The 16,995-nt window shown below is 37.8% G+C and overlaps 2 protein-coding genes and 2 long non-coding RNA genes across 5 annotated transcripts; 3 read left to right on the top strand and 1 right to left on the bottom strand.

The window, feature by feature from the left end:
* The first annotated feature begins 315 nt into the window (after nt 1-315).
* Nucleotides 316-4,608, top strand: LOC105127873 (transposon Ty3-G Gag-Pol polyprotein). Its single transcript, XM_011029340.1, has 3 exons — nt 316-3,574; nt 3,674-3,918; nt 4,018-4,608. The coding sequence occupies exons 1-3, from the start codon at nt 316-318 to the stop codon at nt 4,606-4,608; spliced, it is 4,095 nt and encodes a 1,364-aa protein (XP_011027642.1).
* Nucleotides 4,609-7,111: 2,503 nt separating this feature from the next.
* On the top strand, nt 7,112-8,878 carry LOC105127054 (uncharacterized). Its single transcript, XR_842536.1, has 4 exons — nt 7,112-7,355; nt 7,578-7,620; nt 8,352-8,395; nt 8,599-8,878. It is a non-coding gene; the product is annotated as an uncharacterized LOC105127054 (long non-coding RNA).
* Nucleotides 8,879-8,899: 21 nt separating this feature from the next.
* Nucleotides 8,900-9,601, top strand: LOC105127105 (uncharacterized). The gene is made up of 2 exons (XR_842554.1): nt 8,900-9,081; nt 9,186-9,601. It is a non-coding gene; the product is annotated as an uncharacterized LOC105127105 (long non-coding RNA).
* A 768-nt stretch (nt 9,602-10,369) lies between these two features.
* LOC105127148 (UDP-glucuronic acid decarboxylase 6-like) lies at nt 10,370-14,622 on the bottom strand. Of its 2 annotated transcripts, none has more exons than XM_011028343.1 (13): nt 14,515-14,622; nt 13,861-13,963; nt 13,167-13,253; nt 12,860-12,947; nt 12,643-12,734; nt 12,442-12,506; nt 12,269-12,357; nt 11,869-11,946; nt 11,614-11,707; nt 11,453-11,519; nt 11,281-11,344; nt 11,134-11,174; nt 10,370-10,887 (listed from the first exon to the last, which is right to left on the bottom strand). In XM_011028343.1, exons 2-13 carry the CDS (start codon nt 13,948-13,950, stop codon nt 10,702-10,704), a joined length of 1,041 nt encoding a protein of 346 aa, XP_011026645.1. In that variant the 5' UTR covers nt 13,951-13,963; nt 14,515-14,622; the 3' UTR covers nt 10,370-10,701. The 2 variants fall into 2 exon arrangements, with proteins under 2 accessions (XP_011026645.1, XP_011026712.1); XM_011028410.1 differs by lacking the exon at nt 14,515-14,622 and adding an exon at nt 14,142-14,371 and having other exon boundaries at nt 13,861-13,965.
* Nucleotides 14,623-16,995: the final 2,373 nt, after the last annotated feature.

Consider the following 16,995-nt stretch of genomic DNA (forward strand, 5'->3'; position numbering starts at 1 on the left):
TGCTGATACAGTTAGTTAGTTTTTTTAAGGGATGCAAATAATTAGTGGGCTTAGTGCCCTGCTTTTTTTTGCCCTGCTTTTTGTTATATGCAGAAGGTGTATGGAAATCATGCACCGATTATTTCTGTTATTATTTCCATTTCGTTATATCAGTTGTTTTTTTACTCATTCAGTAGTTGGCTATAAAAAGTCATCTCAAGTGTAAGGAGGGGGGAAATTAATTATGTAAAACTCTTTTCTCTGTTTCTTATTCTATCAATTCTTCTTCTTCTCTTAAATTACACCTATCAATTGGTATCAGAGCCTCTCATTTCCATGGAGACTAGGAACAAAAGCAATACTGAGTTTCGCAATGAGGTCAGTGAAGCCTTGGCTCAACATGCGTCTCAATTTGATCTTCTTAAAACCCAACATGAGTCTCGTTTCGACCTCCTGAACAACAATATGACTCAAGTTACCACATCCCTCCAAAACCTCCAAACCGCTATCAGTGAATTACAAACTTTGTCATTACGTCCCAGTTCCAATCACCAAACCATTATCCAAGATGTCAATTCTTTCACCAAGGGAGAAGCTTCCCAAAAGGGTCGACAACCAGCATCTGCTTGTTCCTTTCCAAGTACTGGTTTTGACAGAAGTCATCAACAGTTCAAACTGTCATTTCCAAAATTCAGTGGTAATGATCCAACAGGATGGGTTTATAAGGCAGAGCAATTCTTCGAGTTTCAGAACATTGCGAATGATCAAAGAGTGCAACTCGCTTCATTCCACCTGGAGGGATTAGCTTTGCAGTGGCACCGTTGGCTAACTAAGTACAAGGGCACACTCACCTGGCTTGAATTTACAGCAGCATTCCTCCATCGTTTTGGTCCGACTGAGTATGAGGATCCCTCTGAAGCTTTAACTCGTTATCGACAAGTCACAACAGTAGCAGCGTACCAAGAAGCTTTCGAAGGGCTATCGCATCGTGTGGATGGACTACCAGAACCATTCTTGGTTGGATGTTTCATTGCAGGACTTCGGGATGATATCCGTTTGGATGTCAAAATTAAACAGCCAAAGACTCTAGGAGACACCATTGGAGTTGCTCGCCTGGTGGAGGAACGTAATCTCCTGCAAAGAAAAGGTAATACTTTTGTGCGATCAACTGCCATTTCTCGTCCTCTACCAACCACCAACAGTGGTGTACTGGGACCACCACCAGTATCCAAACCAGTCAGTACCACCGCTCCATCCTCATTTAGAAGGATAACAAATCAAGAAGCTCGTGAAAGACGTGAGAAGGGCCTTTGTTTCTATTATAATGAAAAATTCATACCAGGGCATCGTTGTCAAAGGCCACAACTGTTTATGATTGAAGATTCCACACCAGAAGAAATGGATACCAGTGATGATTGCACCGTTGACATTGCAACTGTGGAATCTTTTCCAGAAATATCATTCCATGACATCGCTGGTACTGAGCATCCACAGACCATTCGCGTACTGGGAAAATTGAAGAACAAGGATGTCACAGTGTTGATCGATGGAGGAAGTACACATAATTTCATCGATCAATCCATTGTCTCTCAATTTGGGCTACAAGAAATTCGAGATAAGACGTTTCAGGTGATGGTGGCTAATCGTGAGAAGATTGTTTGTGGAGGACGGTGTCTTGCTCTTTCCATACTCATCCAAGGTCATGTGGTCATTGCTGATTTTTATGTCTTACCTGTTGCTGCTTGCCATGTGGTTTTAGGGGTTCAATGGCTTGCGACTCTTGGCCCAATTGAAACAGATTATCGAAATCTCATGATGACTTTCATAGGCGGGGGCACCAAACGCATGTTTCAGGGAATTGGTCGTGCTGGTTTGGAGGCCTTATCTAATAAGGACCTTTTTAACTTGCAACAAACTGGGTTGTTTCTCCAGATTACTATGACTGAGCATGTGGACTCCATTACCACTTATTCTAGTGATCTCGCAGCAGTCCTTGACAAATTTGCGCATGTTTTTGACACACCGACAACTTTGCCACCAAATCGTTCACATAACCACCGGATTCTACTTCAACCCAACAGCGAACCTGTTAGTGTTCGTCCATACAGGTACCCATACTATCAAAAAACTGAGATTGAAAAGATGGTTAAAGAACTACTTGAATCTGGTTTAGTTCGTCCAAGCAACAGTCCATTTTCATCTCCTGTTTTGTTGGTAAAAAAGGCAGATGGAACGTGGCGATTCTGTGTCGATTTTAGGGCACTCAATCACATAACAGTGAAGGACAAATATCCTATTCCAATTGTTGACGAGCTCTTGGATGAACTGCATGGTGCCAGGTTTTTTACAAAACTGGATTTACGTTTGGGGTACCACCAAATTCGGGTTCAGGAGTCCGACATCCAGAAAACAGCTTTCCGCACTCATGAAGGACATTATGAATTTGTAGTCATGCCTTTCGGTCTCACGAATGCCCCAGCTACTTTCCAGAGTCTTATGAACGATCTGTTCAGACCATATCTTCGCAAGTATATTATTGTGTTCTTCGACGATATTTTGATCTACTCTAAAAATTGGGATGAACATATTTCACATATAATTAGTGTTCTAACCATTTTGTCCAGTAACAGTTTGTATGTCAAGAAATCAAAATGTCAATTTGGAGTATCACAGGTGAATTATTTGGGCCATGTCATATCAGAGAAAGGAGTCGAGGTTGATCCTTCCAAGATACAAGCAGTGGTTGATTTGCCAGAGCCGACAACAGTAAAGGGTGTGCGTGGTTTTTTGGGGTTGGCGGGTTATTATAGAAAATTAATCAGTGGATTTGGCAATATGGCAGCACCATTGACTCATTGTTTAGGCAAGGAAGGATTTCGTTGGGGAATAAATGAGTCCACAGCCTTCAACAAACTTAAACAGGCCTTGACTTCACCTCCTGTTTTGCGCTTGCCTGATTTTTCTCAACGTTTCTTCATTGAATGTGATGCTTGTGGCATTGGAATAGGCGCTATTCTCATACAACAAGGTCAGCCGATTGCATTCTTTAGTGAGGCATTAAAGGGTTCATCATTGGCACTCTCCACTTACGAAAAAGAGATGTTGGCCATTGTCAAAGCCATCCGTAAGTGGCGACCATATCTTCTGGGTAGACCCTTCACTGTCAGGACTGACCACAAGAGTCTCAAGTTTCTGTTAGAACAACGCATCACAACTCCTGCACAGACTCGTTGGCTTCCGAAACTCCTTGGTTATGATTATGTGGTGGAATACAAAAAGGGCCCTGACAACAAAGGTGCTGATGCACTGTCCAGAAAAGTCGAGTTCAACTTTTTGGCAGTTTCCTTGCCTCGGCCCTATTGGTGGATACGTCTGCAACAAGAGGTTCAGCAAGACTCTTTTTACACTGATTTATTCAAGCTAAATTCAGGTCATCAGCGACAACTGTATACTTGCAAAGATGGTGTGTGGTTCAAAGGTGGAAAGGTATATTTAAATCCCTCTTCTACATTAATTCCTTCAGTTTTGGCAGATCATCACTCTTCTCCTGTTGGGGGCCACTTTGGTTACCACAAAACTCTAGCAAAAATCCGCGGTACTTTCTTTTGGCCAACACTGCGACAACATGTCAAAGATTTTATCTGACGCTGTGATACTTGTCAACGTTTTAAGGCAGACTGTTTGAGTCCTGCAGGGTTGCTGCAGCCCTTGTCCATCCCAACTAAAATATGGACTGAAGTGTCTATGGATTTTGTGGAAGGGTTGCCTCCTTCGTTGGGCAACACAGTGATCATGGTTGTGGTGGATCGCTTGAGTAAATATGCTCATTTTGTAGCTCTGAAGCATCCATTCACGGCCATTATTGTGGCCAAATCTTTCATTGCTAATGTTGTCAAGCTTCATGGAATTCCTGTGTCTATTGTCAGCGACCGAGACAAGGTATTTTTGAGCTCCTTTTGGAAAACTCTGTTTCAACTGCAGGGTACTCAGCTCAATATGAGCTCCAGTTATCATCCTCAATCCGATGGCCAAACGTAGGTGGTCAATCGGACATTGGAGCAGTATTTAAGATGTTTTACAGGTGATCAACCACATAAGTGGGTGGATTGGTTGCCTTGGGCAGAATTTAGTTATAATACTGTCATTCACTCTTCCACGAAGATTTCGCCATTTGAAGCAGTTTATGGCATTTCACCACCAAACGTGCTTTCATATGTGCCAGGAACTACTCGCGTCCAAGCTGTGGATGAATATTTGCATGATAGGGATTCGGTTCTTCAGGATTTACGTCATCAACTAGTTCTTGCGAGAGATCGGATGAAAACTCAAGCTGACAAACATCGCCGTGAAGTTCATTTTACTGTGGGAGATTTTGTTTATTTGAAGTTGCAACCATATCGGCAAACATCAGTTGCTTTTTGCAGGTCAATGAAACTGGCGCCACGTTACTTTGGCCCTTATCAAGTATTAGCTAAGGTGGGGGAAGTTGCCTATAAGCTTGCCTTACCTGCTGGGTCTCAAATTCATAATGTTTTTCATGTGAGCCGCCTACGCAAGTGTTTGAGTTCTGTGGTTCCAGTCTCTCCCGAGCTACCTCCAGTATCAGCGACTTCTACCATTCTGCCATAGCCTGAGTTGGTTTTGGATCATCGTGTCATATGTAAGGGACAATATCGGCCTAAGAAGGAGGTTTTAATCAAATGGAAAGGTGCTGTTGTTGAAGATGCCACGTGGGAAATTTTATGGCGTTTTATGAAGACATATCCTGATTTTATCCTTGGGGACAAGGATACTATGAGGGAAGGGGAATGATATGTGCAACAGACCCTTCACCAGGCAACCACGACATGCACCGCGTTCGTGGATCATGTGCTGACATATCACAGTTAGTTAGTTTTTTAAGGGATGCAAATAATTAGTGGGCTTAGTGCCCTGCTTTTCGTTGTATGCAGAAGGTGTGTGGGAATCATGCACCGATTATTTCTGTCATTATTTCCATTTCGTTGTATCAGTTGTTTTTTTACTCATTCAGTAGTTGGCTATAAAAAGTCATCTCAAGTGTAAGGAGGGGGGAAATTAATTATGTAAAACTCTCTTCTCTGTTTTTTTTTTCTATCAATTCTTCTTCTTCTCTTAAATTACACCTATCACAAAATAATCGCATGGATAACATTGTTTACAATTATATCGTGTTTGGGGTTTTTTTTTTAATAATGTAGTTTGCTAAAAGTTTTTGAACAATAAAACAGCTTGAAAGGTATTTGAAAAATAATATAATTTGACTATAACTGTGTTCAAGCATATTATTTTTTTATACATTAATTATTTAAATTAGTAGTCTCTTTTAAAAATATGTTTTTTATATATAACTACTATTTAAAATAATGATTGTTTAGTCAAGTTTTATGATATGTTTTTTTTAAAATAAATTAATATAAACAAGAGTCGGCCTAAAAATTTACAAAAATCCAATAAATAAAAATCGAGATTCAAGATCTAATAATGACAAGAAAGTAAAGTGATATGACAAGAAAAAAATAATGGGTTATCAAAGTTTTATTTTCGACATATCTTATAATTTTAAAAAAACTTTCATAAAATATTTCATAAAATAATTTAACTGTATATTTTAAAAACATTAAATGAGATTATAATTAAACATAAATTATTTTTAAATAAAATAATTAATAAATTACAATTATGTTTGGTTATTTTTTAAGATGTGATTATAATTTTATTGTCAATATTTTTTAAGGATACTAATTATGTAAAAAATAAAGTTTTGGTGTGTTTCAAGTTATCTATTTTTTTTTACTATTGAAATTGGAATCTTATTTCTTAATCATGGATCTAAAATTTCAAGTTAAATTTTTATACATGTTAATTAAACTGTAAGGGAAATTATTTTTAAAATAATAATTATTCATCATTTAGTTATGTTGAAATTGTATTAATTTTTTAATATTTTTTTAGCATGTTAAAAAAAAATGAAACCGTGTGCGATAGAATTCTAAAATACACTCGTACGTGCCATTGCAGTAAAAGTACGATTATTCCAATGAATCGAGAGGCGTGAGAGCCTCGGCTGATGATTGCTACGTTTTCCTATTGGTTGGGTTCACTCGGAGCGCGAGGATGAGTTTATTCAGATCCTATTGAGGGTGACTACGACTCCTAACCAGGGTAAATGGTCCCTCCTAGGGAGGTCCTTCTTCTCATGCCGGAGCAACAGGGACACGGACGTGTGAAGGGTCCGATCACTATCCACGTGTAAAATATGGGCAAATCAATAGGATCTCTAATTCGTTAAAAAAGATAGGACTTGTAAGGTCATGGTTTGCATGTCAAATTTCCCTATCAAAAGTTAGGATGGGTATTAATTATTTTTTTTAAAGTGTTTTTTATTTTAAAATACATTAAAAAAATTTTAAAAATTATTTTTAATATTAATATATTAAAATAATTTAAAAATATAAAAAAATATTAATTTAAAATAAAAAATAAAAAAATTAAATATTTTAAAATGTAAAAACAAAGAGGTCCTTTTACGTGTTTTGCTATTGGCTTTAAAAAATTTCACGAATTCATCTTAGTTATAAATGTCTAAAGTTATTATCATGAGTTCTAATAAAAAAATTATATATTTTTAAAATATATCATGCTAATTATATATAATAATGTGTTTAAAAAATTTCATGGTAAAAAATGCAGGTAAATTTGATATATTTTTTTAAAAAATTATGTACGCCTTTACCGAACACGTAGCTATTAATCTTAGCCTGACGTATAAAACCTAATTAAACTGAAGTATTTAATTGAATAAAATAAAACGTTGACTATGTTTAATTTATTTTACCCAATTAAATTTCGAGTGATCAGTTAAATGTTCAAACCATAGCGAAGCACGGAAAGATTATCAAACCGTTAGTTTCTCCAGGGAAAAAAAAATCGCCGATCCATAAAAAAAGAAAAGGAAAAAAAATTATTCAAAGAAAACTAAACTTCACGCTCATGAAAAGAGGCCCAAAGGGCAAGAGAACCGAAGCCCACTGAAACTAAGCCATCAGAAAGGTAGCCCAAAGCAGGTCTACTTAGAATGGGCTGCACCTAAACCAGTTCAGTGCTAGACCATTACCAGTCAGCAAACCGATTCCCTCTGCATTGCCGTCAATTAGACGCCCGAACCGCAGTCATTGATAATTTTTTCAGCGTCTAAAAGACAATCACGCAGAAGAAAGAATCGAAAAAGAGAAGGATGAGGAAGTTCGATCCATGGCCGGTATTCTTCAAGAGAGAATGGAACCGTAACTGGCCTTTCCTCGTTGGCTTTGCCATCACTGGCGCTCTCATCACCAAATTCTCTCTCAGCCTCACTGGTAAACCCCCTTGCCTTTCCTCTCTATTAAGATGTCAGATCTGGCGTAGTGATTCGTGTTTTAATCACTGCCTTAAGCGATCTTATTGCAATTTACTCACTCGATTAGAATTAATAAATATAAATGTTACAAAATCTTTATATTTCTGTCTTGGGTATATATAACTGGACTGATTTGGATGACATTTCTACAGAATTAATGTTTTAATTTCCTGTTCTGTAGAGGAGGATGCGAAGAATTCTCCTTTCGTGCAAAGACACAAAAAGTAAGTGTGCCTGCGAAACCCTAGATTACGATGATGTTGGCATTTCTTCACTTTCTTTTGTTAAAGTTTGAATAATAAAAGATGTAGCTATACTGTGTGTAGATTAATACATTACATTCTTATCCTTCTCAGGTAGTGAAATATTTCTTGCCAATTTTGAGGGTTTGCTTTGTATAGTTTACAACATTCCAAACGGGTTCATTGCTAGTTTTAGTTTGCTAGATGTGCCATTCATGCGCCGCTGAATCTGTATAGTTTTTTTTTTAATCAGTCTACTTCAATGTATGAATCTAAAGCAAATTCTGCCTTAAAGAGCTTGTTATGAAGAAGGCCTGCGAGGGTGAGGAAATGCATCTCTCTGTTGCCTAAGTATTTGAATGGCAACTATTTGGTCATAGAACGTGGGGAACAATACTTTGTCGATGTTGTTTGTTAAGATTTTTCATTTCTAGTGTATAGGACAAAATGCCCTGTCAATTTTTATTTTTGTGGTTATGGATTTACTAGATGCCTCCTTTGTACATGAGTTTCTTGCATGCATGAGAGAAGAAGACAAGAATTAAGTGGATGATTTTGTAAATTTTTTTTTTCAAGCCTAAAGTTCTTAACCTGGAGAATTTGGATTGCGTTCATTATTTTGTGGAGACTAACTGCATTTCTTTACATCCTTTCTTACCTTTACCTTTTAATTTTATCTGGTTTATGATTGCTGCTAACGTGTTGTCTTTCAGGCACTGATGCTAAACGAACCCTGTCTAAGATGAGCAGCCTTCTGGTAATTTTTTTTCCCATGCTTCGCCTCCTTCTCTGTATGCATGATAAATAACCATGTCCAACAAGAAAGTGGCACTTAAAGGTGCCTTCAGTCAAAGCTTTTTTTGATGGAGAAAAAATGAAAGCTGCTTATTTCTAGTGCCTGAAAAACAAACATGGAACTAATCCTTGCAACATTCTAATAAGTTTACCATGCCTTCGCAGGTGAATTTGGAAATGTGCTCTCCAGGTGCCAGATCAATGCTTATTATGAAGGGCATTTAGCTTTGTTTGAGTTCATCTTTCTCCTCTTATTGTTTTGCAGAGTTTTTGTTTCAGTCACTTTGTGGTTAAATAGACTGATGACTTTTGGGTAAAAGAAAGGCTTTGTCTAGTTGTAACGATTTCACTGGCTACTGCTGTTAGCCGCTGCAATGTAACACTTTTAAGTGTGAAAATAAATGCACCATGTGAAAATTATTATTATTTCCACGGTTTTGTTCCATAGTAAATGCACCGTGTGAAAATTATTATTATTTCCACGGTTTTGTTCCATAAAAAAAGGTTCATCTTGGTGGTTGATTCAGCTGTCGCTGCTGAAGGAAATGCATTCAAGGGCACCGTTGAGAAATTGGTGAGGCTGCATGAAATTTGTGATATTAGTGTAGTCAACACATGCCAGGGTCTCTTACTTTTCCAAAGTAAATGGTAGAGTTTGATTGTGCGTCTAACTTAACCTCCTCCCCGGGAACCTTGATTGCAGCTTAGCTTTATGGTGAGTTTATCAATTTCATCCAAATTTCTCATCCTAGGACCGTTAGACTGCAACATGATTTTGCCGACTCTAGATGCTGTGACAAGTAACGACAGCATTGATGCCGTTGAAACTTCTGATAGGCCATGAAGATATTTGCCGGCAGTCAATGAATATCGATTAGTTAGCAGCAAATTGAAGAGTAGTGGATATATCCAAACCCTATTTGCCGGCAGTCAATGAATATCAATTAGTTAGCAGCAAATTGAAGAGTAGTGCATATATCCAAACCCTGCTTGCAAACTTGTGCTTGGATATTAATACTCAATATATTTTTGGTATCTAACTGCATTTCAGACATTCATTGCATACAGAGTGTTAAGAAGTTTCCATTCCACTTGTTAAAAATTTCCAGATTTTGATGGGTGCATACCGAAATCATAGAAAATCTTATAGAGATGTAAATTGTTATAATCCATCTTCCATCATCTTGTCTTTGAACTTTTTGGAAGAATCTCTATATGCCCTTTTGTTTTGCATCATCGCCATTAAACCTCAACTGTAGCTGCAGGCATGTGTTTTGATTTTCGTTCTGCTGCCAAATCGGTCGAAACATGATCGGTGCAAGAGATGAAATCAAGAAGAATCTGAGATGTGAAATATTAAGCTGATGTACATATGGGACACTCAACCCGACATAAAACTGGAACTACCGGTTAATTGAAGAAAAGATGACTGTTTTTCATACAATGTTCCAGCAGGGGAGAAGAGATTGATTGAGTCTGCTGAACAAGTGAACGAAGCTTAGCTGCAGTATTGAGGGTTTTTGGAATTCAAGCAATAGGACCATTGGCAGTATGATTATTATTGCTTTCTGTTATATTTTGAAGGTGTTAGCTATGGCATTCTGCAGGTCGGTAGATTTTACTAGCAGTGGCCAATCTCTCCTCCCTCCCTCTATTTCTTAATTTCTGCCGAAACGACTTGTTTCAAGCACCAATTTGGATAAAGCCCAACTCACTTTCCTATTTCCTAGTTGGATCTGTATCTGATGGTGAGAAGCTGGCCAGACGTAATGTGAACTTATTGGAGAATCTCCATTGTTATTCATTCTTCTTGTGTTGAACAATTCATTTTATCATATGTTATACAAGTCATATTGTGGGCATAGAAGTGGGGTGCAGTGTCAATGTATCTCTCACGTGGTTTCTTGAAAAAGATTACCTTGATGAATTGTTTACAGAAATTGGAAGTGAGAAATATCATAGCGCTTCCCCCTCTTGTGGCAACAAGAACATACAGACAAGTTGAAAAATTTATAATCATTCTTCTTTGATGTCACGTCTAAACCATTTTTCTCGGTGTAGCTAAAATCAGGTTGAGAAACAACAAAATTCTTGATGGAAGCTGCGCCCCAGAAAACTCCTCATGAACATCTTGGGCCCAAACATGCTATTACCAAACTAAATTAACCAACTGTTTTATTTTGTTATAGTAGTTGATAGCTGCGATAATTAATAGTTTCTATATTTATAGGTGGCTGGGAAATCAAATTCATGAAAATTTCACTTGGTTCAGTTCTCTCTGGGAACTTCAAGCCTCCGTCGGAAATCCTCCTCCATGAGAGGAAGACCATCACGCAGCTTAATCTTCGGTTCCCAGCCTAACAATTCTTTTGCTTTTGTGATGTCTGGCTTCCTCTGGCGAGGATCATCTGGTGTGTTCTCCACTACTATGATCTCTACTTCAGGGTTGATAAGCTGCCAATGAACGTGATAAGATTAATGATATTGGAAATTCATGCATGGAAAGTTTAATTGGTATAATTGGTATTTTTGGTTTCCAGCTCATAATGATGGCGTCTGCACATGGACTAGGACAGTAAACCCAGCACATGGAAAATACAACTAGTCATGGAGCAACGTGCTAATTTCAATGTGTCCCAAAGAGAAATTATTCCAAGTAAATTCATATCCAGGAGGAGATGCAAGCAAATTGAAACTAACCTCCTTAACAGTCTCCGCAAGCTCCATCATGGTGAATTCACCTGAAAAATCAAACCTTGGATTAATAAGAGTAAAAGTTTCCATCTATTTCAATAGATAGGTCGCTAAAGAACACCAAGTGACTTGTTACAGAGCTCGAAGATTAACCTGGATTTCCAATATTAATAGGCCCAGTGTTCTCTCCTTCCATAAGTCGGATGAGGCCATCAACCTTCAAGTGTTTGAAATAAAGATGAAGGGCACACGAGTCATTAAGACCCAGTCATGGCAACTAATATCATCTACCATCATTTAATTCAATGAAAAATTTCTAGCCTACCATGTCAGACACGTAACAGAAACTCCGGGTTTGGGTTCCAGGTGCTTGAACAGTCAAAGGCTCGTTACTGTATAAATTCACAGAACAGGTGCCACTAAGATAAATAGTTGCGACAATAACTTTTTCAAAAAATCACATGAGCTGTTGTTGTACCGACTTACCGGATTGCTTGGGCTATGAAGTTGCTGACAACACGACCATCATCAATGTTCATTCTGGGTCCGTAAGTGTTGAAAATTCTGGCAATTCTTATCTCTGGCAAGGGAAAAAAATAGTGAAGATGTTTTAGATGCAGGAAATCACAAAGAGAGAGAGAGAGAGATGAGTGGATATGCTTTGAACATTGGAAAATCACAAAAAGAAAAGATTACTGTTTCAAAATTATCTCGGAGAGGGAGAGAGAAAGAGCCACATACCTATCCCATGCTGCCTGTGATAATCAAACATCAGAGTTTCAGCCACTCTCTTTCCTTCATCATAGCAGCTTCTGACTCCTGTAAAAATTAGCAACATATCCACAAAAGTTAATATGCATTGCAAGTGGTACAAAAAGTATTTGTCATGGATAAGTGCAGACATAGCAGTACAAATTTTCAGACAGTAAGTTGTCCTCAAATACAGTATATAAGGCATCTTCAAAGAAATGAATTAATGAGGGAGACTTTTGTTCCCCAAGGAAAAACATAGAAATATGGTTCAACCCCCACTCCATATTAATCTGCATGCTAAAAGTTCATAAAAAAGGTTGCTCTCCTACATGGAGAAAGTTTAATGAATAACTTTTCACATTTACAAGTTGATGGAAATCTAACACACCAATTGGGTTGACATTTCCCCAGTAGCTCTCATCCTGAGGATGTACAAGTGGATCTCCATAGACCTCAGAAGTTGATGTAAGCAAAATCCTGTTTGCCAATTAATGCAGCTTCAGTAACAAAGGATCATGCATTATGAAATGATAACTGCGAGCTAGAGTAGCAGTCTCAAACCTTGCTCCAACTCGCTTGGCAAGTCCCAACATATTCAATGTCCCAATCACGTTTGTCTTTATGGTCTGTCATGCATAGCAATTTTACAGGTCAAACGGAAATTCAATGGTCAAAATCAGGATTCAAGGTCACAGGAACTTAGAGAGGGAGAAGTGAACGAATATATAGACAAGGACAGGAGCGTGATGTACACAGGCATACCTTTACAGGATTATATTTGTAGAAGATTGGGGAAGCAGGGCAAGCAAGGTGGTAAATTTGATCTACCTCAACTAGCAATGGCTCAGTGACATCTGCACAGAAATAAAGCAACATCAACATGGCCATTTTAATTCATGAACAATAGAGAAAGCAGGACATCATTGACATGCGTTGGCTTTGCACTGCTGGACACATAAGAAGCTAAAAGCAACAGTACCGTGACGAATGAGCTCAAATCTTGGATGACCGATCCATTTCTTTAGGTTATCCTTAGAGCCAGTGAAATAGTTATCCGCCACAATAACCTAAGCGACGCAACGAACAAAACTCAGAATAGACCAACCACGGAATTCAAACATAACTTACAAATTTTTATATTCCATGAATGTGTGGAAATGCTTTCCACTTGTTATTGGATGGACAACTGTCTGTTCTTATTGAAGCAAAACAGGCATAGCCAACTCGTAAAAACCTTTCAATCTTCTTGAATATCTTCAGATGGTTTTGAAACAAAATGTGCTTACCTCGTTCTTTTCATTTTCCATCAACCTGTCCACCAGGTGTGAACCAATAAATCCAGCTCCTCCGGTGACCAAAATCCTCATATTGGACTACCAAAACAAGCAAAAATCTTTTATTAAACGGAAGGGCACACCATAATGACGGCTGTGAAAAAAATATATGTTTCTGATAATACCACCAAACAATTACCTTCTATAAAAAATATCAATTAAAGCACGAAAACATCCACAAAATCAAGTGTTAATGCGCAGGTACTTTTCAGAAACCCTTCCATGATGGGAAAATCTCACATTGAAAAATTACCGACCCTCAATGAACTCAAAATCCAGAAAGCAAAACTAGATTGCATCTAACAAGATCTAGCAAACATTTTCTCTGAATTGCACTCGATTTTAATATTATAACTTCGGCAATCGATTTTAATATTGTAACTTCAGCATTCAATTTTAATATTATAACTTCTTTTCCTTGCAATCCAAAACTCAATGCAACCTGCATTGCAACCCAAAAAGAACAGATATAGAGAAATAAAAAGTAAATCGCAAATTGGATATTGATATGTAGCTTGAAATAAATTTATCACGATTTTGTGCCATGCAGATCATGGATCATACAAAAACTTAATTGAATACCAGATAAAAAACGAAAAGATCACACCATTTATAAATGAGAAAAAAAAGAGTCACATAGTTATACCTGGAAGTACTTGGAAAATCTTAAAGGAGATGGAGTTGGAGGAGCTTTTGTTGCAGAGTTGTGATTTCCATTCGAAGCCTCCTTGGCCATTTTTGTTCAATTTCTAAACAAAATCGAGAGATTAAAAGAAAAATCTCAATCTACATCAATTTCACAAACAACCCAGAAAAAGAAAACTGTGGATGATCATCGGATGCATAAACAACCCAAGAACTAAAAGCTCGAAAACCTCATATCAAACCACCCGACAAACATCAATCCAAGAAAAAAATCAGATCACCGAGTGATGTGAAAAAAAGGTCAAAATCTTAAACTTTGCTGCGAGCCATGAAACTCAAAGACTGCAGCTTTACATAAAGAGCTCAATTGTAACCAAATTGGCTTGAAAATTTAAGGTTAACAGCAAATTATGAAAATAAACACACTAACAAACTACACCAACTAGTGACAGAGAAAGAGAAAGACGCGTAAATTAAACGGGACTTCGAAAACACGAGAAGAACAAAGCTTCAAATGCAATAACAAACCATACCCCACCGATTTTTAGAAAGAAAAGAAGACCTCAGATCTGAATATCTCTCAATCCCGACATCCTTTTCTTTTAAACAAAAGAATAACAGAAAAAAAAATCCCAAGTAATTGAGAATTAATTACCAGGATCACTTTTGCAGCAGGAGGATTTTGAGAGAGGATTTTATAACTATTATATTTATTTTGATGAGATTTAAAGATATGAAGGACTATATATATAGTGTCCGATGTTCGATTGAGGTTGAGTGAAAGCGAAAGTCGCTGTAGGTACAGGGAACTTGGTCGGTTTCAATCAAAAGACTCTCCGTTTCGTTGCACTAAAGAGTAAGTACACGTCAGATTAAGGTTTTTTTCTCTTTACTACATTTGTCATCAGACATGCATTTGTTTACGTCATCCGGTTAATTATCCTGGATCAGGGAGTTTTGTAAGTAGGGCGAGCCTACGAGATCCGTGTGGTCACGCAAGTTTTGATATTCCCACGTGACCTATCCTCCGACGTCGGTTCATGGATCCATGTTTTCGTGTTCCACCATGAGATTGATTCGATAATTAATCCATTTAATCTCTATGGACTGTGAGTTTTGTTGAATTACTCTTTTAGAATTTTTTTTAACGTTCTTAATTATTGAACTAATCCAATTGTTAAGTAAGAATTTAAGGTTGAAACTGTGGTTTTAAAAAATTAATCCTGGTTTTATTGAAACATCTAAAATAATAATTTAATACATACCTAAATATCCTTCCATCTCTCACAATTTTATTTTTTTTCCCTGCTTTACTTTTTGCTTCGCTGCAACTGCATGCATTATCTCTCTTCTTGGGGGGGGGGGGGGGGGGGGGGGGGGGGGGGGGGGGGGGGGGGGGGGGGGGGGGGGGGGGGGGGGGGGGGGGGGGGGGGGGGGGGGGGGGGGGGGGGGGGGGGGGGGGGGACAGAAATCTGGGTTCTGATTGGCTGAGACCACTGGTAGCTGGTGGTCTAGCGACCATGTGATTTTTAACTCGGACAGCTAATGATCCGGAAACGATTAAAATGAAGTCTCCGTTAATTATCTGCCACGTAAGATACAGCACGGTTTTTTTGAAAAATGTTATCAGTATATACCTTGTACGTGCCAGCATTATCATCCTCGTCAGATCCAGACCCATCACACGTCTTCACTCCGAAAATATCACCTACCATTCTGCACCCAAGAAAGAAACCATTACCGACCGATCTCTACTCACAGCCCATCACGTAATGGCAATATATTAATTGTAGTCCTTTGAAATCTTCTTATTTGTTAGGCGTGTCAAGTTCAATATTCTTGTAATCTTCCATGACAGATGCTGATCATAACAAATTAAAAAAGGAAAGGGGAGAGAGAGAGAGAGAGAGAGAAGATGGATGATGATATCTTCTATGCGGGAATATGACGCTGCATTCCATAATTTCACCACTTGAAGGGGAAGCAGCCTCCCTCTTCGGTTGTTCTTGCAAAAATCTCCACCAGAACAGGTGGCGACAGCGACTAGAAAAATACAAGAAGGAGAAGAAGAAAAGGGCTGTTGATGTGTAGGAATGCACTGTATTCCAGTATTTTAGTACCATTTGGATTAGGGGAAGCATCCTACCTGTCTGGTTTCCGAAAGCTGAAGTGACGTATCGTGTTGTTGAAGCCTTGAAGGGGCTCTGTTAGAAAGGTCTTTTAAAAAATAACTGAATCCATAACAGTTCAACAGCTTATTACCTAAGTTATGAATATAATTATAAAAACACGTATTGAATAATTTAAATCAAAGAAACCGTGCTTCACCCATTACAGAGTTGCGTGAAAGCTATTTCACTGTTATTTCACCAAACAATATATACGACGTAGCTGCTTTTTAGTGGTGAGAATTCCACTCGAGTAGACCTGTGCTCGAATGCCAGCAGCCACATTGTTTTTGTCCTTGGATTTTAGGATGTAGCAATATAAACTTTCATTTCAAGTTGTTCTCGAACTTGCTCGCTCGGATCAATATTCTTGATGCATGCTCCATTCGTTTCTTTCGTAGCAGCTCGATATCTATTACACATGTACAAATAAAGTGAGAAATTTGAAACCATATTTTATCCACTTATCGAGTCTGATGTTTTTTAATTGTCAAGTCAACATGTTCTTCCGTCAATTTTCCTGGCTACTTTTGCTTATTAGCAATTTTCTTTAAAAACAAAATCTGCAAATAACCTACTTAAGAAATTAACAAAATAGCAGAAATTATATATATCATGATCAGGAGATAAAATATTTAAACTTGTTTTTTGCAATCACAGTATTTAAAAAATATTATAAAATAGTGTTGTAACCCAATTTTGGATTAACTAAAATTTTTTAGGAATGTTATTTTATCTTATTATTCATGACAAAAAAAATATAATAGATAAAAAAAAAAAGAAAAAAAAAGAGAGTTTAAAATATATTTTCTCGAGTCAACCGTCATTTTCTGTCAAAACCGAGTCCACCAGGTCAATACGGGTTAAACGATGTCGACCGGGATGAAAAATAAGTTTCAGGACGTTTCGGGTCAAAACCGTCATTTTCTATCAAAACCGAGTCCATCGGGTCAATACGGGTCCCACCA

The sequence above is a fragment of the Populus euphratica genome, unplaced genomic scaffold (genome assembly GCF_000495115.2).
Source record: "Populus euphratica unplaced genomic scaffold, PopEup_1.0 scaffold1.1, whole genome shotgun sequence".
Taxonomy (NCBI): Eukaryota; Viridiplantae; Streptophyta; class Magnoliopsida; order Malpighiales; family Salicaceae; genus Populus; species Populus euphratica.